Raw genomic sequence first — 24,849 nt, forward strand, 5'->3', positions numbered from 1 at the left:
CTAGGCAAATGAGAAGGAGAGGTTAGGCACAGGAGATAGGGAGTTAAAATACTGGAATAAAAACTGTGGGGAGTGTGAAACAGCCATAATAATATATAGGGGGTGTAATCAATGCAAAATAGTTAATCCTGGGATCAAACAAATAGACATGTTAAATTTATAAGACTACTACTATTAATGAATATGTGACAATAAATGCATGAGATGGTCATGAATAAAGTGCAAACACTATTACCAAAAGCTGGGTTCACAATGTATAATTGATAACTTAGTGTACCTGAGATAAAGAATTCGTAAGAATTAATACTTGCCTGGTCCTTCCACCAGCCCCCTGTAGTCCATCTGCTTGATTGCTGTCAGTTCGATCCCCTCCCTTGTGCCGCTTTTTGCCCCAACTAAGCTAGATTGGACAATTGCGCATGCATGGTCCGAGCCACATTCCGCTGCTGCCAGGAGCATTTTGCATATGGGCAATTAGCACAGCCAACAATGAGTGCATGATCGATTTTTTTGAAGGGGTCTAATGCTCCAGCTCATGTACCAAACAAGGCCTTCCCATGTTAAAGGCTGAAAATGATCGTTTCCCAATATCACCCAAGCTTGTGCGTGGTCACCTGCAAACATGAAGGATGCAATGTGTAGTTGAGATGCTTGTGTATCATAACATGAGCCACTGACTGTCTTCCTCTGCATCCAAACACAAAGGCAAACTTCATTATTTTAGTCTGCAATACATTGTCATTTGTTATTCCTGGAATAGGTGGAACTCAAACGGTATATCATTTTTGGGGAATGGTCATTTTGATCAATGTAATCCTGCGTGACTGAGCGATATTTATACCTAGGTATCTACTATCATTTAAAGGTTGCTGTAATTTGTTTGACCATTTCATGAGGGTTGTTGCAGAATAAAGCTTCAGATTTGTCTGCATTTATTTTGAGACCAGATATAATTTCAGAAACCGATTAAAGTTCACATTAAACTGGGGAGAGACACATTAGAATTAGTTATAGTCATAAAGACATTGTCTGCAAAAAAAAAGGTATTTTGTGTAGTTAATAGAGTAGCCATGGATATCTGTGTAGCTTTAAAGCTTGAGTGAGTGGCTCCATGCAGGGCGGGTTCTAGACTTTTTGCTGCCTGAGGCAAACTTGTGAGGATGTGTTCCCCCCCCCCCCCCCCCCCCCAATCCTGATTTGGAATGATCGCAAAGCACCCAACAATTTACTCTGCTTCATTCAATGTTCTCACAAGCCATGCTGCAGCTCAACACAATAGCACACTGGCTGGTTATGAGTTTCTGACAAACTAACTGCTCAGCCACTCCATTCCTTCTCAGTCAGGACAGCAGTGCCACCTCCTTCCTTCTGCTGAAACACTGCGGCTCTCCTGACTCCCCCTCCTCACTCACTGTCAGACTCCTCACACAGCACTACAAGCTGCTTTTCCCCAATGATGACCTCTTCACCTCGCTCTCCTCTTGCTTCTCCTACTCTGACTGCATGCTGTTAGAGTAAACACAGTACAAACATGCTGCCCCTGTAATCTCTGCGCCTAATGCTAATATTTCACCTTGCTTCATGAGATTACCGGCCTTGGCTCCATGACCATGGCAAATAGGGCAAGGTATAGGAGGCATCGCTGCCTGTTGCCTCTAAGAATAGTAGACCATGGGCCATCTGTTCCTGGTAATTTGAGAGTGGCATGAGAAGTAAAATAAGAGTGGTTATAACCACCTGACCAGACCAGCATAGATCCGAGCATTTTTAAAGGGAACCAGAGACAAACGTATTTCAAAAATGAAAAAAGATGTTATACATACCTGGGGCTTCCTCCAGCCTCATAAGCTTGGTCGCTCCCACGCCGCTGTCCTCCGCTGCCTCTATCGCCGGTACCAGGTCCCGTCACTTCCGCCGGACGCGGCCAGTCTTCCGCATGCAAAGGGCTCCCTCCGGCTCTATACGCATGCGCCTGCGCAGTTCAGAGGGAGCGCACTACGCTTGCATTGACTGGCCGAAATGAAGGGACCCGGTACCGGCGGACAGAGGCAGCGGAGAAAGGCGGTGTGGGAGCGATCCAGGCTGATGGGGCTGGAGGAAGCCCCAGGTCTGTATAAATGTTATTTTTTCGTCTCTGGTACTCTTTAAGGCTTAATTTTAATGCTTTACATCCAAGTAGTCCTTATTGAGCTTGGGTATAACTGATTTGGGCTTCTAGAAATTTTGAGGTGGCTTGGTGATTTATTTTTTTTAGGAGGTCATTTAGGAAGCTGGTAATGTGGGACTGAAAGGTCTTTACATTTTCTTCGCAGTAAATTATACTAAACTCATCAGGACCAGGACTTTGCGCTGTTTTACGTGTTTGATCACATATTTAGCACTTCTGCAATACTAATTTTAATATGAATAGCTTAATTATGCAAAGAATTGGCCTGCTAATTAATTTTAGGCAATTTTAATTTAGACAAGAATTATTTCAATTCTAATGTGAGGTCTCTGCCAATTTTTTTTTTATAATTTTTGAAAGCCAGGATTCTGGTTTATGGGGTCTATATTGTCTTACATAAAGCTGGCCATACACTATACAATTTTTGTTGTTTTGCCCAATTGGGCAAAAATTGTAGTTCATTTTGTGTTTCCGATCAACATTACGATTGGAATACAGAACTGCAATGTTGGTTCTTGCTGATGTTGATGACAGTGGGAAAATAGTTGTATACTGTATGCCCGGCTTTAGTCCATATCATTGCGTTTTCCACCTGTGTTGCACACTGTAATATTATTATTTATTGTATTTATAAAGCACCAACCTATTACGCAGAGCTTCACAATAGATAAATGGGTAAGCATACAAAGTAGGACATACAAGGAGCTCACAACAAAACAAGATCATGCAAATGATTTGATAACAGTAGTTCAGTGTTTTTGGTAAAAATAGAGACTGTTCTAGTCCACATGAGGGGTGACAGACAGTGAGATTGCATAATCAATTGTGAAAACAGATATATGGAAAAAACGGTATCTCAGGTCTGTGATTACCTGTACACTGGCCGGTGCCTAGCCTCAGCTGGACTGCTCATACACCTGATGAAGGATCGCTGATCCGTAACATGTAGTGTTTGTTCGCTCAATACACAGCAAGTTTTGCAGAGCCAGTGGTGTGCCGTCTCTTTTTTGATTTTTAGAATTGCATAATCAAGCTGGTTACTCAAGGGGAGGGCCAGGGCTGGTTCTAGACTTTTTGCTGCCTGAGAGAAACTTGAGGATGCGCCCCCCCCCCCCCCCTCGATTTGAAATGATTGCACAACACCTGACAATTTACTCTGCTTCATTTAATGTTCTCACATGACATGCTGCAGCTCAACACAATAGCACACTGGCTGGCTGTGAGTCTGTGACAAACAAACTGCTCACCAGTCCATTCTCCTCTGGATGATGCACATGGTACAAAAATGCTGCCCCTGAAGTCTCTGTGCCTGATGCAAATGTTTCACCTTGCCTCATGAGGGAACCGGCCCTGGGGAGGGCCCTGCCAGAGACTTGCAATCTAAAGGGTGGGGGTAGAGACAGAGACCCTCTCTTGAGAGGGTTCCCAGCAGAACGTATTATGGTGCTGATGTATGGGGGTATGCCAGCATGAAAAGGTGAGTCTTGAGGTCTCACTTGAAGGTATTAACCACTTGAGGACCACAGTGGTAAACCCCCCTAAAGACCAGGCACATTTTTACTAAAATGTAGGGCCGCACAACACAACACACAAGTGATTCCCTCCCAGAGCTCTCTGTTGGTGGGGTCTGATTGCCCCTCAGTTGTTTGTTTGTTTGTTTTTTATAAATATTTATCTCCTTATTTTTCTATTATTTTTTTACTATTTTTTTTTCTTAAGTATCCCAAACACCTCCCTCCCCCCAGCCGGCCAATCACGGCAATCGGCTATACATGTAACAGCGCTGTACATGTAAATAGACGGCAATCGCCGCTCGGAGACTGAAGGCAGGACAGAGCTCAAACACCCCCCCCCCCCCCCCCCCGAGCAGGAGATGCGTGCGCAGCCTGCGTGCGATCTCCTGCAAAACAGAGCCCCAGGACTTGATGCCAATCGATGTTAGGCGGTCCTGGGGCCACGCCCATCGGTGTTAGCTGATCGGCAAGAAGTTAAAGGGGGAAGGGGGGCAAGTCTGATGGCTAGTGGGAACGAGTTTTGCATAGTAGGGCAGCCCTAGTGAAGTCCTGCAATCATGCATGTGTGTGAGATATGTGCGAACGGGTGCAGGCCGTTGGAGGATCAGGGGGGGCGGGCCGGGGTGTGCCTGCAGACAAGATCAGAGATGTAGGTTGGGCAGGTCCTGTGCACCGATTTGTAGGCCAAGCACAGAATTTTGACGTTTATTCTGAAGGGAATGTGGTGCCAGTGGAGGCCAGTGAACTGTATGACATTAAGGTGATGTTGGCTGTCTTTAATAAGTTTGGCAACAAATCAGCTGGGTGGCATTTGGTTTCCTAAAGTCAGTCTATGGCTGACTGGCCAACATCTTGAGCTGCATGATTGTCTTTGCTGCATTTCTCCTGCCATAGAAAGATGATCGCCTTCATTTGTACATATAATGGTAACTTTGTTTATTTGTCATTTTCCAATATTTAAAGCATTGCACATGTGCACATTTTGCAACAAATATATTGAAAGCTTGTGTTTTACACACACAAAGCCTTTTTGAACTCTGTACCTAGTGTGGTTTGGGAGGTAGTGAGAGCAACATTAAACAGCCGTTTGAAACTGGACTGATCAAAATTGATAGGAAGCACAGTGGCATAGTGAATAGCACTCTTGCCTTGCAGCGCTGGGTCTCTGGTTCAAATCCAGGGCACTATATGCACAGAGTTTGTAAGTTTTCCCTGTGTCTGTGTAGGTTTCCTCACACATCCCAAAAACATACCCCTAAATTATTGACGTGAATACTTACTCTGCGAATCACTGCGGAAGATGTTGGCACTATATAAATAATACATTTGGGAGATTGGGGTACATATCAATATACAGCAATATATATGGCTATACAAAGTGTCAGATGCTTAAACCAGGATAAGTCATGTAAAAATGCATATCCTGAATTCATTTATATTCTATTAAGTCTTCACTGGACCTGTTTAAATTTGCATTCACGCTGGAAATATTTGTCTCATTAAAGCGACTCCGAGCACCTCTCATGGACATGCCTTTAAAGAGACTCCGACCAGTACTGCAAAGTACTTAACCTCCCTAGCGTTCTGGATGAGCTCAGCTCGTCCAGCAAAAACTGAAAGTGTTTTGGACGAGCTGAGCTCGTCAATCCCGCCAGGGAGATTTCCTGTTTCTCTGCACCGCCCGCTGCAATTTTCCCTCAAAAGAATTCCCCAGGATGGCTGGATGCCTGACTGTACGCTGTGGATAGCGATCTGTGCTACCCCCAGCATATAGAACAAGCATCCAGCCACCCTGGGGAATCCCTGTGCAGCTGGCGGGGCAGAGAATGTGCTGCGTGCTAGGATTCCCCCTTTGTGTGCGGACGGGTGTCCGTTCTGTGCAGGGGGATTCCCTATGCGGGCTGGTAGTGGCCGGCGGGGATCCCCTCTGTGCAGCAGGGGGGGGGGGGGGGTTCCATGTTCTTTGCTGGCTGGTAGTGGCCGGTGGGGACCCCCCTTCTGGGCAGGGGGGTGTCCCCGTCCCAAAGCCCGCAAAGGACAGGGACACCCCCCCTGCCCAGAAGGGGGGTCCCCACCAGCCACCCACAGCCTGAAAAGAACAGGGACATTCCCCCCCACCCAGAAGAGGGGTCCCCACCGGCCACCCACAGCCTGCAAAGAACAGGGACACTTCTTCCCCCCCCCCCCCGCCCAGAACGGGGTCCCCACCGGCCGCACACAGCCTGGGGGAAGGTGTTGGGGGGGTAGCTTGGCACCCCATTACTGGCTACACTACACCTGGCACCCCATAACTGGCTACACTACACCTGGCACCCTATACCTGGCTACACACCTGGCAACCTATACATCTGCCTACACACGTGGCTCCCTACACATCTGGGTATTATACTCACCATTGGCGTGCTGATCCCTCGTCGCGTACCTCTGATAGCTTCCCCAGTGTCTTCTTCCACGTCCCTGTGCGGATTTTGCTTCTCCCTCAGCGATGACATGTCCCCCGGCGATCGGCGTTGATGACACCAGGGTCACACAGCGTCATCAACATCTCGCAGTAAACACCTTTTTTGTTGTTGTTGAATTCAATACAATAACCTGTATTGAATTCAATGTATAAAAAAAAAAAGATTGCAAAAAAAAAGGTTGAAAATTATTGGAAATTAATTGAACCCTTTCTTGCGCGGAAATCCTGGGGAAATAGAACGCCAGGGTGGTTAAAGATGCATACCTTTCTGTAGCTTGTGCTCTTCTCTTTCATTTAATGCCTGAATCGCCATTCTACACCAAATATTTTTTTTTGTTCGATTTCAATTTAAAAATCGCGGCTGCCATCTTGGCTGTTATAACTACTGGGTCACCCTAGCCTTCTCTGTTATAGAAGTGCATCTCTGATTAAAGCAGGGAGAGGAAGTGACACGCATGGCCATTGCAAGAGGCTACTCCAGAGGGGTCATAGCACGACTTTGTTGAAAGTTGTCTGGCTTAAAGGTACCCTTAACTGAGAGTGATATGGATGTTGCCTGTTAAACAATACCAGTTGCCTGGCAGTCCAGCTGATCTCTGTGACTGCAATAGTGGCTGAATCACACCCTGAAACAAGCATGCAGCTAATCCAGTCTGACTTCAGTCAGAGCACCTGATCTGCATGCTTGTTCAGGGGCTGTGGCTAAAAGTATTAGAGACACAGGATCAGCAGGTGATTCAGGCAACTGGTATTATTTTAAAAGGAAAAATCCATATCCTTCTCAGTTTAGGTTCCCTTTAAGGCTGCTTACACACGGGCGTTACAGGCGCACGTTAGTGCACCCTGTAACGCGTCGCTCCCCCAACGCACAGCAATGTAACACAAGTGGGCTGTTCACACAGCCCACGTTGCGTTACATGTAACGCTGCACGTTCTTCCGAAAGTGCAGCATGCTACGGCGTTACAGCGGCTTAAGCCGCGTTAGACTGTTTGCACATGCTCAGTCATGTTGGGGAGGAGCGGAGAGCGGCCAGGCACATGGCTAATATTCACTGCACGTTGTGACGTGCAGTGTGTACTTCCTGGTGCGGCCGCTCTGTGCGGCGATTGGCCGGCGGGACCATGTGATGCCGCATGCGTCCAAGTGTACGCATCACGGCATCACGGACGCCAGAGTGAGCTGCACAATGCGGCTCACTCTGACGTCCACATCGAAGAGCACCAGGCCGTGCGTTAGGTGCAGGTTATGCGACCTTAACGTAGCACCTAACGCTAAGTCTTATTGTGCAAGTAGCCTAAAGGTATACCCATGAGAGGTGCTCTGCGTCCATTTAACCATGGGGAAAGGATGTCCTGTTTAATTTCCTTCAGCAGAATTTTTTTTAAATAAAAAACGTGGCAATAATCTGTATGTTTAAAAAAAAAAAAAAAAAAAGTAAATATGGTTTTGTTCAAAAAAACAAACTATCAGTTTTTCACCTTACTTTAACTTGGCAATTAATTGTGAAAGCTCAGAAGACTGATTACATTTTTATGGCGTTCATTCATAAGCTAAAGTTGATATTTTCAGAATCGTTCCTCCACTAATTCTATTATGAAAACATGGTTTTCCTGGGTATAGTATCACGTGTCTGCTAGATTGCCAGCTATCTAATCTTAAGATATTTTTTTCTCCAGGCTCCATATTCTCCAGTTGCTCAGATTTCCACCTGAACCCCTTTCTTTTTTCTAAATTGATTTTTCTTAGATAATTTTTCTATTAAAATGCCCCATTCTAATCATTTTATGTAATCCTCTTACTCTGGTCCCTTTCTCAGGTTTTCCTGAAACAGCTGCTGTTCTTACTGAGCCAGCTTTACAGATCATGGCTAGCCAAACGGGTTTCAGTGGTGAACGTTTAGTGGTCCTTTTCAGTTCTAAGAAATAAATAAAATGTATGCAAAACACAAACTGTCAACTTATCATTTTTTAACATTAAATATGGTTTTATTGAATGAGGAAAATTAGAAATGTTTGTTGAATCAGTCAAGGAAGGTTTTCTGTGTATTGGCCACTGTGGAGGCCTGTTTTTCTGTATATATGAAAAATCTTTACATTGACAATATTATATAAGCATTGTATAACCAGCTTAAACCCGATCAGGTTGGTTACAAATAGTTTTGAAGGTCGCATACATCACTTGCTGATTCTTTGAAAGCTTTGTGGGCTTTTTTTGCTAAGACTTTGTTTGCGCAATAGTCATAAATGGTCATATTGCTGCTCTTACAAAAGTAAGGGAGCTGTATAGGCAAGGAACGGTGGTCACAAGACAGCTGGGAACTGCATAAGGGAGGGATGAGGCATTAGACACCAGGGAACTTTATAAGGGAGGGTAGCCACTAGACCAGGGCTGGGCAAACTTTAAGCAGCCCGGGCCACATTCTGTGGCTGGCGAGTCGCATTCCTTAACCACTTAATGGTTTTAGTACAGTATATCTACTACCCTATAAACTTCATCTAAGCCTCCGGGAAGTAAATATATGTTCTCTGTTCAAATCGCCGCTTTGCGCTCTCCTGCTCGCCCGTGTGTGCGATCCAGTGCTTGTTATCGCCACTACCCATTAGCCCAGAAATCAATGAATGGGAATGCAGTTCCCATTCATTGTTTTAGGTCCCTGTGTCAATGATCGCAGCGTAAATGTGATGCCTGCGGTCATTTGTAAACACTGTAATTACCCTTACACTCATTGCTTCCTGTTTTGCATACTAAAAGCATGCGCAGGAAGCTGAGTGAGGGCATTTTGTGGCCATATAGTAAAATTACACCTACATCCATTTATTTTAATAAAGAGAACTACATATAATTTTTAATTAACCCCTCACCTCCCACACTCTCCTATAAATACCCACATGAAAGTTTTGCATAAAAAAGAAATACAATGAAAAAACAAACAAACCAACCATAAATAAGTTACCTTAGGGACTGAACTTTTTTAATATGTATGTCAAGAGGATATATTATATATTACTATTTTTTATAAATGATGGGCTTGTAAATAGTGATGGACACAAAACTGAAAAAATGCACCTTTTATTTACAAATAAAATATTGGCACCATACATTGTGGTATGGACATAATTTAAACATTGTAATAACCAAGACAAATGGGCAAATAAAATACATGGATTTTAAATATGGTAGCATGTATTATTTTAAAACTATAATGGCCAAAAACTGAGAAACAATGATTTTTTTTCCATTTTTTTCTTAATAATCCCATTAAAATGCATTTGGAAAAAATAATTCTTAGCATACTGTACCACCCAAAGAAAGCCTAATTGGTGGTGGAAAAAAAACGATATAGATCATTTCGTTGTGATAAGTAGCGATAAAGTTATTGGATGAATGGGAGGAGTGCGGAAATGTGAAAATTGTTCGAATGCATAAGGCTGAAGTGGTTAAATTCCAACCCCCCCCCCCCCCCTCCCTTTCTTCCTGCAGAGTTGTGAGCAGGTGGGTGGGGGTTTTGAAACTTGCCTCAGCGCCAATCCCAGCATCGCATCTCCATGGCAACTGGAAGTCGCATGACAGGATGTGGACAAGACAGCATGTTACATGGGCACATCCCGATGTTCTGTCATGTGATGTCCTGTTGCCATGGAGATGCAACGCTGTAATCTGCTCTGAGATGAGTTTTAAAATTCCCTGCTGCCCGCTCGCAAATCGGGATGGGGCGAGAAGAGGAATCCAGCTGCCTGTTCGGGCTAGAGATCGAGCGCACTCTGGCTGTAGTTTGCACAGCGCTGTGCTAGACATTGAGGTTGGACGGCCCACTTTGTATTTCAGTTTGACACCCCTGATCTAAGGCAACCCTATATGGTTGTCCTGGGTAGTCTAGCAGCATTTCAAATTACATGGTTTTAAACTTTGCAGTAGCTTTTTGAAAACGTGCCTACTTCAGTATAACAGAGGCCTATACTAAGTTTAGAAGAAATCTTTAAGAATCCTTAAAGAGGATCTGTAACGTCAAAAGATCCCCTGGGGGGTACTCACCTCGGGTGGGGGAAGCCTCCGGATCATAATGAGGCTTCCCACGCCGTCCTCCGTCCCTCAGGGGTCTCGCTGCAGCCCTCCGAGAAAGATGAAGTCAATATTTACCTTCCTGGCTCCTGCGCAGGTGCTCTGACGGCTGTCGGCTCCGAACTACACGGAAATACCCGATTGCCGTCGGGTCTGCTCTACTGCGCAGGCGCCGGAAACTTGCGCAGTAGAGCGGACCCGACTGAGATCGGGTATTTCCGTGTAGTTCGGAGCCGAGAGCAGCCACAGCGCCCCCGCTGGAGCCTGCAAAGGTAAATATTGAACTGACAGTCGGGTCTGTCGCCGGCTGTTCGGAGGGCTGCAGCGAGACCCCCGTGGGACAGAGGACGGCGTGGGAAGCCTCATTAGGATCCGGAGGCTTCCCCCACCCGAGGTGAGTACCCCCCAGGGGATCTTTTTGATGTTACAGAGTCTCTTTAAAGAAATTCGTTTCTGGAGTTGCAATAGACAGTCACAAAACTGCCCCACATTCCAGTGTTGCCAACCCTTCACGTTATTTTTACTGACAAATACCTAAACATTTACTGACAAAAGATTTTTTTTTTTACTGACAAAATCGGAAAAATGGGCGTGGTCACGCAACAGATTGTGGGCGTGGTAATGGTTGGGGCCAAATATACGTGATTTTAGTATTGCTGTAAAAGGTCTGCCAGGGAATTTTGAGCTCTGCCATAGTGTTTCCCCCCCTTCCACCAAAATACATGTAATCTTACAGCATTTCACCAAAAATCCACGTAATCTGGCAGAGGTTCTTCCAAAATACAGATAATATGGCAGTGGTTCCCAAAAAATAGATGTAATCTGGCAGCAGCGATTCCCCCAACATACACATAATCTGGCAGCAGTTCCCCAAAATACATTTAATATGACAGAAGTGGTTCCCCAAAAATGGGTAGCCCCAGGTCTATAGGTGTCCCCAGAATAGGTGGCCAGGGGTATAGATGTCCCCAGAACAGGTAGACTGGTATATGTAGGCAGGGGTACAGGGCCGGTTCTAGACTGGCACATATGAGGGGGCAGTCAAATGGGGAGGGGGCAACATGTTCGAGGAAATTGGGCATGGCAAGTAAATGCACATAATGAGAGACAGCGTTTCACCAGTAAATGCACATAAGAGACAGCCTTTCACCAGTAAATGCACGTAATGACACAGCCTTTCACCAGTAAATGCACGTAATGAGACAGCTTTTCACCAGTAAATGCACATAATGGCAAACAGCCAGTGTCCTCAGTATGTAGCCAGCAGATATGTCCCCAGTATATGTAGCCAGAGGTATATGTCCCCAGTATATATAGGCAGGGGTATATGTATCCAGTATATGTAGTCAGAGGTATATGTCCCCAGTATATGTAGCCAGGGGTATATGTGCCCAGAATATGTAGGCACAGGTATATGTCCCCAGTATATGTAGCCAGAGGTATATGTGCCCAGTATATGTAGGCAGGGGTATATGTGCCCAGTATATGTAGGCAGGGGTATATGTGCCCAGTATATGTAGGCAGGGGTATATGTGCCCAGTATATGTAGCCAGGGGTATATGTGCCCAGTATATGTAGCCAGGGGTATATGTGCCCAGTATATGTAGCCAGGGGTATATGTGCCCAGTATATGTAGCCAGGGGTATATGTGCCCAGTATATGTAGCCAGGGGTATATGTGCCCAGTATATGTAGTCGGGTATATGTCCCTAGTATATGTAGCCGGGTATATGTCCCCAGTATATGCAGGCAGGGTATATGTGCCCAGTATATGTAGCCACAGGTATATGTCCCAGTAATTTGTATCAAAATTTACGGGCTGCCCGTAAATTTACGGGCGGTTGGCAACACTGCCACATTCCCATATTTTATCAGAATTTACTTGGTGGTCAAAGCTGCGTGCACTGGAGGTGAAGGTGGCTTTCAGGAAACCTTCAGGCCTAGTTCACAGTGATCAGTTACATTGCAGAATAATTCTGCATGGCAACTCACTGCCTATACAATCGCGTTATTCTAACTCCATTTCAGGTCACACTCAGTATAACGCATTGTAATATGCGTGTTATGCAACTGACCACTGTGAACCTATCCTCAGGCATTTTAACTCAGAGAATTAAAACATTGAGGGCTTATTCACAGTGGGATGTTGCGGAGCTGCGTTACAAAGTCTTATACTGCAGCTTACTGCACTGCAATGATAAGCCTATCGGACATTCACAGTGTGACGTTAGCGTCGCATTGTACAGTGTAACGTTATGATAACACACTGCAGCAGTGCGTTACCTCTAAACGCACACGTTACCAGGTACAGGAAAGCATATTTTTCATTGCCTGTATGCTTTACTGTACCTACTGTATGCGATAACGCAGAGTAAATGCATTACCACTTTTTTTTTGCAGTGTGGCTTTAACGTCGCATTACAACGTAACATCCCACTGTGAATGTAGCCTGAGTCTTCAGTAATAGGAGTATGAATCTTTCTGGTGCACAGCCAGAGGTATAATGCTTAAGAAAATGCAACAGATTACCTCAAGATTCATAAATCTCCCTTGGTGATGCACAGTGACAATATTGTATAGCGTTTTCTGTCGTATTTTTGTCTGGAAGCTGCAATTTGTATATTCAAATGTTGCACAGCCACAGAAAAAGTATTACAACTAGTTGCATACACAAGTATGCCTGAGTCTGTCTTTCTGTGGGCAATGTATTTGCTATAAATAGTATGTCATTGTTTCCAGCATTGAGAGAATCAGCAATTCTTTAGGAAGGTAACATTTGCAGTGCGAACACTAGCAATCCAGCGCCACCATAGACCGTAATAGGAATTATGGCTATATCGGCGCGGTAACTTCAGCGCTGTCAGAAGACGCACTGTAATAGTTCTTTAACTGAAATGGTAGCGAACATTCACAACTACTTATAATTATGTATGATAAAGATCTTTTTAGTTTTTTTTGTATGCTTATTTTTATAATTTCTCCTGGTTTGTCTTTAGCTGCCCACTGCTCTGTGCAGTTGTTGCAAGATCAAGTTAGCATGTTGTTCACATTGTCGTTTCATTTGTTTTACTTTCTGTCAAGAAGTGAGCAGCTAATCTATTTTTAATGTGATTATATAGTTTGTCAGTAGTAATGTGCTGTAACTTTTTTTTTTTTAAATAGAGGCTGGTGGTTTTCCAGTGCGAAACTGCTTTGTCCTGTTATAATTTTCTGGGGAATTCACAAACGCAGATTAGCTGTGATGTAAATCCCTGATGCTCTTAACCCCTCCAGGTCTCTATTGTCCAGGAGCCATTCCCACCAGCAAGGATCTTGAATCCTTTACACTAAGCAGAGAAGCTACGCCACTTTATGGCCAGATGAAAATTAATGCGTTTTGTACCAGACAGGATTTAAAAGAATTTAGCTAGAAAATCATTTACGCTAACATTTACCTTTGGGAGTATAAACATTTGAGTTGTTGAGATTAAAAAGAATACCAACAAGATGTCAAGTGCATGACTAGCTGAGGAATATATAACTGATAAAGCCTTCCATCTGGTAGTTCCTTCTTCACAGAGATTTATCAAAACATCCTTACTTTGGATACTGTTTAGAATTGTGATGGAGGGATAGAATAAACATCCTTAATGATTCCTAACTTTTTCTGCCTAACTTTCGATACGTCAGACTGATCTATTCAGGCTTTGTGTTTAACTGTCTAGTTAGTTCAGGTCATAGATTTTCCTAGGATAATTGCTAGGCCAGGAAGTCTGCGGCACAAAGTAGATCATGCTTATAAGCTTTTATGGGTAGATGGTTCACAGCGAATGAAAAGTCAACATGTTTAAGAGTTGTGGTGGTTGCGAATAAAACCCTTAATCAATGTCAAGTTTGTTCGGATGTATATTGATTTTCTGCTGAGTCAAAAGGATTTATTTCAGTATGGTACTCTGTGGGAGGGGCTGGCCTTAGTTGTTATTGACCATCTTCCCTTTGTAATGCACCTCGAGAATCTTGCATGACTACACAGTACAGTGGGGCTCACATCATCTGTATAAATCTGTATAACACTTAAAAAAGCCTATTGGTTATGACCGGCTAGACTGTATAAAATTGAATGCAGGTCTACATGGTTTTTTTCTTTGATTTTGCTTCATTGCATTACATTTAATTAAAAGGAATCTAAACTGAGGATATGAATTTTTACTTTTAAAATACCGGTTGCCTGACTCTCGTACTGATCCTGTGTCTCTAATACTTTTAGCCACAGCCCCTCAAGCATGCAGATCAGGTGCTCTGACTGAAGTCAGACTGGATTAGCTGCATGCTTGTTTCAGGTGTATGATTCAGCCACTACTGCAGCCAAAGAGATCAGCAGGACAGCCACAGGGCAAGTACATACTGCAGCACCACAGCTGCACTTTCCCAGCGCCCTAGGCACTGGCTTTTGTGGCTTGCCCGCAAACCTGGCCCTGTTGGCAAAGTTGTTTAATTCATCAATGTCACTGCCTTTGGCCACAGTGCTTCATGCCCCTCTACATTCTCCTGATACTTCCACCTTTACAGCTGGCAGAGTTTCGCCTCAGGCTAAAATGGATCTTTTCACCCGCTCATCCATACCAGGCATGTAAATTAATAAAGTAAAATCCATTTGAGAAGACTCCCCAAGACGACCCCCCCCCCCCATCCTTTCCTATATATACACGCACGCACGCACACCATCACTGCAAGCAACATGGAATGATCAGTTTGTAATGAAGTCATAAAACTGTGGAAAAACATAGTGACCCATGAATGCCACCTCTATTTCACCCTAGCAGAGCAGGTGGCGACTTGCTGTGGCTTGTGCTTTGCATGCCATGGGCTCACCTGCTGTGTGTACCAGCACAGTCGGAGCAATTTTGGGTACCTGGAGTCGGAGGTTTCATAAACTGAGGTGTCGGGGTCAGATGATTTTTGTACCAAACCCACAACTCTGGTAAATATTAGACTAAGGAGTCTGAACTATTTTGGAGTCGGAGTCGGAGTTGGTTGTTTCATAAACTGAGGTACAGACTAACCAGCAAGCTCATGGTAAAGCAGAACTCAGCGGAGTGTGTAAGGACCTACAATGCTCCAAAAAGCCCCCTTACTAAAATGCTATGGAAAACAAAAGTTTGCCTTCTTAAAACAAGCAAACTTTTAAGAAAGCAAACTTTTTTGTTTTTCATAAACTGAGGAGTCTGAGTCTGAGTTGGAGTCGGATGTTTTTTTTGTACTGACTCCACAGCCCTGGTGTGCACAACTGCCTCCCTGCCATGCATTCCAACTGCCTTTTAGTTATATTGATTTTGTCTGGCATGGACACACTGAAGCCAGTTGAAAGTTAACCTGTTTAGTTAGCAATTTGCAACTGTTCATTCAACAGCTGATCTACCAGGAATCCTATATAGTAACCAAAGGTTGTAAGTATGCATGGAACCTGGGGGGTGGCTGTGCGCGAGCAGCATCGTTCTGGGTAAAGGCTTAGTGTGGGCGGTTTTAGTTGTGGGCAGCACCTAAGTGTGGTGGTTATGTGTGCACGTGCAGTTTTTGAGTGGTGGTGGGGTGCGTGCAGGTTTTGGGTGGCGGGCTCTCTGCTAGGTTGTGGTGTGCGATTCTTTTGGGACTCTGGTTTACTGGTAGTTCATAAACACACAAAAATTAGTGTTATTTGCAAAGAGGATTGTGAAGAATGCACAACTTCTGTTTGTTAGTGTGTGCCTTTATGCATAGAAGCCAATAGTCATATGACTGAAATCTTTTTTTGCCCTTTTTTGAAATGTAACTACATTGATGAACTTTTTTCCTGTTAGTCTTGTGGCTATGTATTCTTCTATTGTATAGCTGAAGTGCTGTATATCTAGTTGATTTGAAAAAGTACAATTACTGCAATGTGAGGTCAGTACTGGCTGTTTCAACAGTATCTAACGGAAAGGGATATAAAACACTTTTTTACATTCTCTTTTACATTCAATTGTTTTTCAGCAGTGCAATATCTGGGCAGTATCGATCGTCGGGGTCCAGTAGTTAGTCAAAGGCTATCTCCCCTGACTAACCCTTTAGCACAATGTCATCCTCCTCCCTTTGATAGATTGTTACAATCTCAGCCAGTGTAATTACACACTAGCCAAGTGGGTCATTTATTTCTGCACCTTCACCATTTACCAAAAATCTCCTTTATCTTTGGAAGCCAGCTATTCTCCGTGCTGTAAAAGTAAGTTAATGGTAACATAAAACACAGCTGTTTACAAAAGTGAGCTAGAAACAAACCAGAACTCTGCAGCTCCAAGTTTTACATTTAGGATGACTTGTATTTCTCCTACATGAAAATGTCAAGTGTTGTCCTAGTTTCCCGTGTGTGTCTGTTACATGCTACTAAAGTTCAGGATGCATGGTTGTACAAAAAGATACCCATGTGTTATTTACTTTGTATTGAGAAAGCTTGAGCTGTGTTTACAGGGTTGCATTGCAGTGCACCACCTATGCAACGTTCATAGTGCAGCTTGTATGGAGTAATGGCATACGGCATACAAAAGCACTGCGTTACCGCAAAATGTGCGTGTTTAACAGTGCTGGTGAAGCATACTTTTCATTGACTGTATGTTTCATTGTATTTGATGCAATGCACGCATAACTTTCCTGTTCCATTGCGTTCATGCTTTAACAGGGAAATCTGTGTCCACTGTGAACCTAGCCTAAAGCACACAACCATGCATCCTGGACTTTAGTGGCAGCATACACACTTGTACAAGCTTACATACACACATGCACTCATACATACATACATACATACATACATACACACACACACACACACACACACACACACACACGCATGCACGCACGCACGCACGCACATATACACATGCGCGCACACACATGCGCACGCACACATGCGCACACACACTAGAAAACTAGGACAACATTTGACAGTTTCATGTAAGGAATGTTTGTTGGTTTGACATGACCTTGGTTTCCATGTTAATTTTTGCAAGATTTTGCACATTGTCAGTTGAACGATTGTTTGTACACACACCCAATTTTACATCCAAACGACTGGTCTAAACGACCAGTCGTTTGGAAAAATCAGATGTGTGTATGTCCCTTTAGTTTGAGAGTACACTTATTTAAATTGTTATGTGCATCTTGCATCCCCCAAAGGTATTCCCAGTACTATACTGTTAGTTCTTGATTTTGTCTTTCTTTTGAGGTCTCCACCCTAAAATTCCTTTGGAATGTTTGAATACGATGAACTGTGCAGACCTGGTGTTCTGACTGATGTCTCGCCACACTTGGCTGCGTTCTTGTTTTTAAGTGTGAGAGTCAGATACTACTAAAAAGATTTGCAGGTCAGCCAGGCAAATTTTAATTGTTTTAAAGAAAATATGGCAATCTCCATATTTTAACTACAGAGTTAGTTTGGAAATGATTGCACCAAAAGCTACTTCTTCATTTGGAACGGCTATCCATTTTGGCTCACTGGCATTTGTTTTTTTTTGAGTTCCTACAAAATGTTCTGTTTTCTTTTACATAGCAACAGTAAGTGTTTATAAGGTTTCTAAGCTGACTTGTTATAATAAAACCCAGTATCTTTGTGCCATTGGAACAAGCCATTTGCAACCTCACTGTGATTTTAGACTCGTCTCTGTGATCTGTTTTCTTCCTATCGGCCTGAACAGTTCTTTCTGTAACCTACTTCTGTTTTGTCCATGCATACAGACCTGACATGCAGATAGATGATCATGATCAAAGGTAAGTAACACTGAAACCGAGTAGTTGGGGATAAGGAAAGGGCAGAGGGAGAAGCATGGGAAGATCAACATCGGTCCACTCCTGCAGTGTGTATTGAGAGTCTTAATAATGGGGATGTATTTGTAAACGATATACAGCTAGGAAGGTGTGACATCTTGCAGGTGAACCGAACCAGTCATTGATTTTAGTTGCAATATGAATCGGAGTTTGATGTTTAAAAGTATACTTATCCTTACATTTTTGTGTATAAGCTTGTAAGTGTATGTGAATGAATACAATTCTATAATTTGAAACTCTATAGGTGACCATTAATGATACAATGTTGATTATAAAAACGTACCACTTCTATGTAATAAGAAGGTCTATCTAAAGTATCCATGCAAAGTATATTTCATTAAGTTTACCCTTCTAGTACATAATTTGGTAAGATTTTACAATCACGATTGTATAATTGGTGAGCACCTTCAGTGTAAGTTATACATTCAACCAATTGTCTTTAAAGAGAACCCGAGGTGGCTTTGTATAACGTTAGTGGGGCACAGAGGCTGGTTGGGCACACTAACACCAGCCTCTGTTGCCCCATTGTGTGTGTCAAAGACCCCCCTGCTCGCCGCTATACCCCCGCAATGCTGGCGACACGCAGCGTGTCGCCAGCACAATGTTTACCCTAGCGCTGTCTGTCAGCGCCGCTCCGCCGCCTCCTCCGCATCGCCGCTACCCGCCCTCGTCCCTTCCCTCACGCTGATTGGAGGGAAGGGACGAGGGCGGGTAGCGGCGATGCGGAGGAGGCGGGGGAGCGGCGCTGACAGACAGCGCTAGGGTAAACATTGTGCTGGCGACGCGCTGCGTGTCGCCAGCACTGCGGGGAGGATAGCGGTGAGCAGGGGGGTCTTTGACACACACAATGGGGCAACAGAGGCTGGTGTTAGTGTGCCCAACCAGCCTCTGTGCCCCACTAACGTTATACAAAGCCACCTCGGGTTCTCTTTAAGTATAAAGTTAACTTAGCTTTCCAGGTCTTTTTCTTCAATATTTTTCCCTGAGCCCCGTGTCCACTGCCGTCCAACGTGTAGCCCAGCCCCCTTGTAATAAAGGGCCTTGTGCTTTCTCTATATCAGATAAAGCATTGAGGCCCTTTTCTGCTAAGGGGCGGGGCTACACAGCAGAAGTCGGCAAACACGGGGCTCAGGGAAGGAGGAAGAGAAATGCCCAGCAGGTAGCTATATTAGAAGACGATTAGTTAAATGTGTAATTTACACTGAGGCTACTTTTTTTTTTTTTTTAATGTGAACTTTTACTGAACATAGGAAAAAGTTTAAATTACCTGGGGCTTTGACCAGTCATGTGACACAGGGGAGGCTCAAATTACAACTTGTGATTAGACACAGATGAGGGGGAGTTAGACAGGCTAAACTCTAAATACATTCAGGGTGCATTTCTCTACTTTTTCCTTCTGTCGTGTGCAAGAGTTCAGGTCCACTTTAAAGAGGAAAGCCAATCTATGTTTGTGTATTATAGCATTTTAAATCAACTTGATTCATTTTAAGCTTATTTTTTATAGTCCATAGTTTAATATTCACCATCCTAATAAATACCAAAGTTATGTATTTTAGTTTAAAACACAAACTTACTGCCACATACCGTATTTCCTGTTTATAAAGCCTGTTTGTGCACTTGGTAACCCTTCTCATCCTTTTAGAGTAGTGGCATGCCATTTGTGTCTTTTAGTTAGTAAAATGTTCATGCTTCTATGATTTTCCTTACTGCAAGCTTTTTCTGTGCTGCATCCATCTGTATGTTCAGTTGGAGTGTATGACACTTCCTCCTCTTTTATTTATGGTCAGCTTTAGCATGTGGTAAAATTTATGGAGCAATAATTAGTATATCATTTTCAACGTTCCATTGAACTTTTGTCATAAAAGTGTAAGGGGATTTTAATTGCTAGTAATCAGGATAGCATGTTAAGACTGCAGATAATTAGCAGTTCATTTGCATTTTTCTTTGTACAGATTTCCTTTGCATTGGCAATATCTTAATTCTTTTGTTTTTCTCTTGAGAATTTTAACATCCTGCTTGCTAAAAGGTTTTCTTTGCTGATACTGCAGTGCTGAGCTTGGCTATCAGTGACTGTATAAAATATTTTTATTTATGAACTTTATATCTGCTACAACTCTGTACGGGGTAATAATGTTTGGTACACATGGTTGATTTTCATCATATTAAAATGTTTTAAGTACCAGTATTTATAGTACAAAAAAACCTGCATAAATAGTTTTCATTAGAGTATTTTTATCAGTTCTCTCTCTAGTTAGTTATGCCTGTACCAAATATGTGGAATGCCAACCAGCGATTATCACACTCAAACTCCCAAAACGACTTGGCTTTTGTGAACAGAGAACACTGAACGGAACTATAAATATAGTACAGTGATGTGAAAAACTATTTGCCCTCTTCCTGATTTCTTATTCGTTTGCATGTTTGTCAGACTTAAAGCGGACCCAAACCAAACATTTTTTTTATTTAAAAATATTTAGTTGCACCACTCTGACACATACAAAGATAAATAAACACTCCTTCAAGCCTATGAGCAGCCATTAGCAATTCCTCCATTACCAGACACCACCTACTTCACCAGTTTGCCGGATTTTGTCCCGGCAATTTGAAAGGAAGGGCGGGGTTCCACCAATAAATGTAAAATATTTTATATTTGTCATCATGCAGCTGAAAAAAAGCTGCTATTTATTATTCTAATTTAGAAAATAGATTTTATTTCTGAAAACTTGTATTTTTAATTTGGGTCCACTTGTTTCTGCTCCTCAAAAACCGTTAACTATTAGTCAAAGATAACATAATTGAAAACAAAATGCAGTTTTAAATGATGGTTTTTATTATTTAGTGAGAAAAAAAACTCAAAACCTACATGGCCCTGTGTGAAAAAGAAATTGCCCCCTGAACCTAATAACTGGTTGGGCCACCCTTAGCAGCAATAACTGCAATCAAGCGTTTGCGATAACTTGCAACGAGTCTTTTACAGCGCTCTGGAGGAATTTTGGCCCACTCATCTTTGCAGAATTATTGTAATTCAGCTTTATTTGAGGGATTTCTAGCATGAACTGCCTTTTTAAGGTCATGCCACAACATCTCAATAGGATTCAGGTCAGGACTTTGACTAGGCCACTCCAAAGTCTTCATTTTGTTTTTCTTCAGCCATTCAGAGGTGGATTTGCTGGTGTGTTTTGCGTCATTGTCCTGCTGCAGCACCCAAGATCGCTTCAGCTTGAGTTGACGAACAGATGGCCAGACATTCTCCTTCAGGATTTTTTGGTAGACAGTAGAATTCATGGTTCCATCTATCACAGCAAGCCTTCCAGGTCCTGAAGCAGCAAAACAACCCCAGACCATCACACTACCACCACCATATTTTACTGTTGGTATAATGTTCTTTTGCTGAAATGCTGTGTTACTTCTACGCCAGATGTAACGGGACACGCACCTTCCAAAAAGTTCAACTTTTGTCTCGTCGGTCCACAAGGTATTTTCCCAAAAGTCTTGGCAATCATTGAGCTATTTTTTTAGCAAAATTGAGACAAGCCTTAATGTTCTTTTTGCTTAAAAGTGGTTTGCGCCTTGGATATCTGCCATGCAGGCCGTTTTTGCCCAGTCTCTTTCTTATGGTGGAGTCGTGAACACTGACCTTAATTGAGGCAAGTGAGGCCTGCAGTTCTTTAGATGTTGTCCTGGGGTCTTTTGTGGCCTCTCGAATGAGTTTTTTCTCTGCTCTCTTGGGGTAATTTTGGTCGGCCGGCCACTTCTGGGAAGGTTCATCACTGTTCCATGTTTTTGCCATTTGTGGATAATGGCTCTCACTGTGGTTCGCTGGAGTCCCAAAGCTTTAGAAATGGCTTTATAACCTTTACCAGACTGACAGATCTCAATTACTTTTGTTCTCATTTGTTCCTGAATTTCTTTGGAATTTGGCATGATGTCTAGCTTTTGAGGTGCTTTTGGTCTACTTCTCTGTGTCAGCTCCTATTTAAGTGATTTCTTGATTGAAACCGGTGTGGCAGTAATCAGGCCTGGGGGTGACTACAGAAATTGAACTCAGGTGTGGTAAACCACAGTTATTTTTTAACAAGGGGGACAATCACTTTTTCACACAGGGCCATGTAGATTTGGAGTTTTTTTTCTCACTAAATAATAAAAACCATCATTTAAAACTGCATTTTGTGTTCAATTATGTTATCTTTGACTAATAGTTAACGGTTTTTGATGAGCAGAAATATTACAAGCTGGGTCTACACGTGCCGATCTTACTTATCAATCGAGCCGCTAATGCGGCTCCATTGATAAGATCCGACAGGTCCGATCTCGCCGCGGCCGATTCCCCGCTCGACCCCCACGAGGGGGCAATAGCGGGGAATCGAGCGGAAGATGAGCGACGCCGGCGGGGACAAGCGGGTATCGAATCAGACGCACGGGCGGTATCTGCTACTGAATGGAAAGAAGTTCAATTCTTAGTTACAGTTTCTCTTTAACTATTTCTCTAGTTAAACAGAGAAGAGGAGTTGGGAATTCCTGTACACCAGAGTTTGTGTTTCCACAGTTATGAAGGCATACCTTTTTGAAACAAACTTGTGAGGGGACACTTTCTTTCACGGTCTGGCCTGTCCGACAGAGACTGGATCCTCAATCTCAACCTATTCAAATGCAGACAATGGTAGATTTAATTTACATGTACATACAGGAACTCCATGAAGCCAGCTGCCAGCCTGGCATACCTACACTCCTGACATAATATACAGCAGATAGAAAAATGAAACATATGGCTTCCATGCGATACCGTATGGCTGCTATGTTTTGCATATTACCGTACATATCATCATCACGTATATCCTCACAATGGCGTATACGAATGTTGACTAACTTTGTTCACTAGCTGCAGTGAATAAAAAATAACTTACAAGTCTTCCTGTGCTGGTCATCTATTATCTTTGAGATGGAGGCAATGTTCGCTAGGCTTTTCCTGCATGTGTGGTAGTGCAGGCTGCTGGTGTATTGTGCTTCTAGAGATGGTGTGCTCAGTGCCAGAGCGCTCATCTTTAGCATGTCTTTCTGAGGGTGCTACTTCTCCTAGGTGGTCACTGTGAGCTCTAATTCCCACCAGCAGCGGCTGCAGGTGAAGAGGAATCCGGATCAGCCTGTCCCAGCTGGAAAATGCCTCTCCTAGGTGGTCACTGTGTGCTCTATTTCCCACCAGCAGCAGCTGCAGGTGAAGAGGAACCCATATCAGCCTGTCCCAGCTGAAAGATGATCTCCTCAGCTGGCTCCAACAGCTCTGTTCTCTCAGTGCAGGAATTGGGATCTGGGACCTGGAAGGGTTCCTACACCACATTGCAGTGAATTATTTGTTGAGGGGCACATGGGAGGGCTGCGAGATGAGATAGGAAGGAAAGCTAACAGAGGCTAAATAGCGCGTGTGGGCATATTTTTCAAAAAGCCCACATGTATTCTACCGAAATGCGACATGGAGCACCAGAAGTATCTCAATGGCAGCAATGCCGATGCAAAGACTGCAGTCCGTTGCTGCATGATCCGTACTTATCACATGGATTATGCATTAATGCAAGTCAATGGGCAAAGCAGGCAACGGGAGTGTGGTGCTGTGTGGAACGATAGGAATCCCAGTGACTTCATGCTCAGCAGGGAGTCTGTCAGTAGTCGAAGGCATACGCATATTACACTGTCGCCGGCACCATGGTTCAAGGTCATTAGAAGGCTGATTTATGTGGTGCTAACACTGCATCTCGCTGCTAATATTAGGTCTGCAACTGGCCTCCTATTCCAATATGGAGTCTTCCTCACCTAAAATTATTTGCTACATACAGAAGTCTCATGCATCCCCTGCTTGTTTTCTTTCTGCCTTCTGAGGGACTTTTAGGGCTCGTTCACACTAGGGGTGTTTTCGGCCTTTTTTCAAATCTATTTTAAAATCGCCCACAAAACACTTGTGCAATGAATCTCTATGATCTCATATCAGCACGGTTTGTGCGCTGTGCATTCAGCAAAGCGGTGCCTGGACCATTTTTTGGGCGATTTTGTCTGTGGAAGATATAGGAAAAACGCAAACGCTCACAAAATTGCTTTGTGCAGCGATTGCGTTCGCGTTTTTAAGAATAAATACATTGTATTTAAAGCGCTTTTCACAAAAATGAAACGCCAACCCAAACGCCGGGAATCGGAAAACATTTTTTCAACAAAGCCCAACGCGAACTCTAACGTAAGCAGACCACAATGTGAATGAGCCCTCAAAGCAGTGTTCCCCAACCCTGTCCTCAAGGCCACCAACAGTGCATGTTTTGTGGAGATCCACAGAGGTAGTTAATCAACTCTGCTGAGACATTAATTACCTCACCTGTGTATGTTTGTGGTTTTCTGCAAAACATGTACTGTTGGTGGACCTATAGGTCAGGGTTGGGGAACTCCATTTTAAAGGACAACTGTAACAGGGATATGGAGGCTGCCATATTTATTTCATTTTAAACAATACCAGTTGCCTGGCAGTCCTGTTCATCCTCTGCCTGTAATACTTTTAAGGTGCGTACACACGCCGGACTGGAAGCAACGACGGGTCCGTCGTTACCTCCCGCTGGGTGGGCGTGCCAACGGCAGTCCGGCGTGTGTACGCACTGTCGGCGGACTGATACGGCTGTTTCAGAGCGATCCGCCCGGCGGATCGCTCAGAAACAGCCGTATCAGTCCGCCGACAGTGCGTACACACGCCGGACTGTCGTTGGCACGCCCACCCAGCAGGAGGTAACGACGGACCCGTCGTTGCCTCCAGTCCGGCGTGTGTACGCACCTTTAGCCATATACCCTGAACAAGCATGCAGCAG

The 24,849-nt window shown here is 43.7% G+C and overlaps 1 protein-coding gene across 4 annotated transcripts in view; it reads left to right on the plus strand.

Annotated features, from left to right (window-relative positions):
- The window catches only part of LRBA (LPS responsive beige-like anchor protein), a 677,685-nt gene that overhangs the window by 208,310 nt on the left and 444,526 nt on the right, over nt 1-24,849 (plus strand). For 2 of the 4 annotated variants that reach the window (XM_068279131.1, XM_068279143.1), the window contains one exon: nt 17,924-17,956. The exons of 1 other annotated variant lie outside the window; for it this stretch is intronic. In XM_068279131.1, the coding sequence (XP_068135232.1) occupies nt 17,924-17,956 (33 nt within the window). Of the gene's footprint in view, nt 1-15,568; nt 15,628-17,923; nt 17,957-24,849 lie in introns of those variants that run through there. One more of the 4 variants, XM_068279151.1, reaches the window with a different exon arrangement.

The sequence above is a fragment of the Hyperolius riggenbachi genome, chromosome 1 (genome assembly GCF_040937935.1).
Source record: "Hyperolius riggenbachi isolate aHypRig1 chromosome 1, aHypRig1.pri, whole genome shotgun sequence".
Classification (NCBI taxonomy): domain Eukaryota; kingdom Metazoa; phylum Chordata; class Amphibia; order Anura; family Hyperoliidae; genus Hyperolius; species Hyperolius riggenbachi.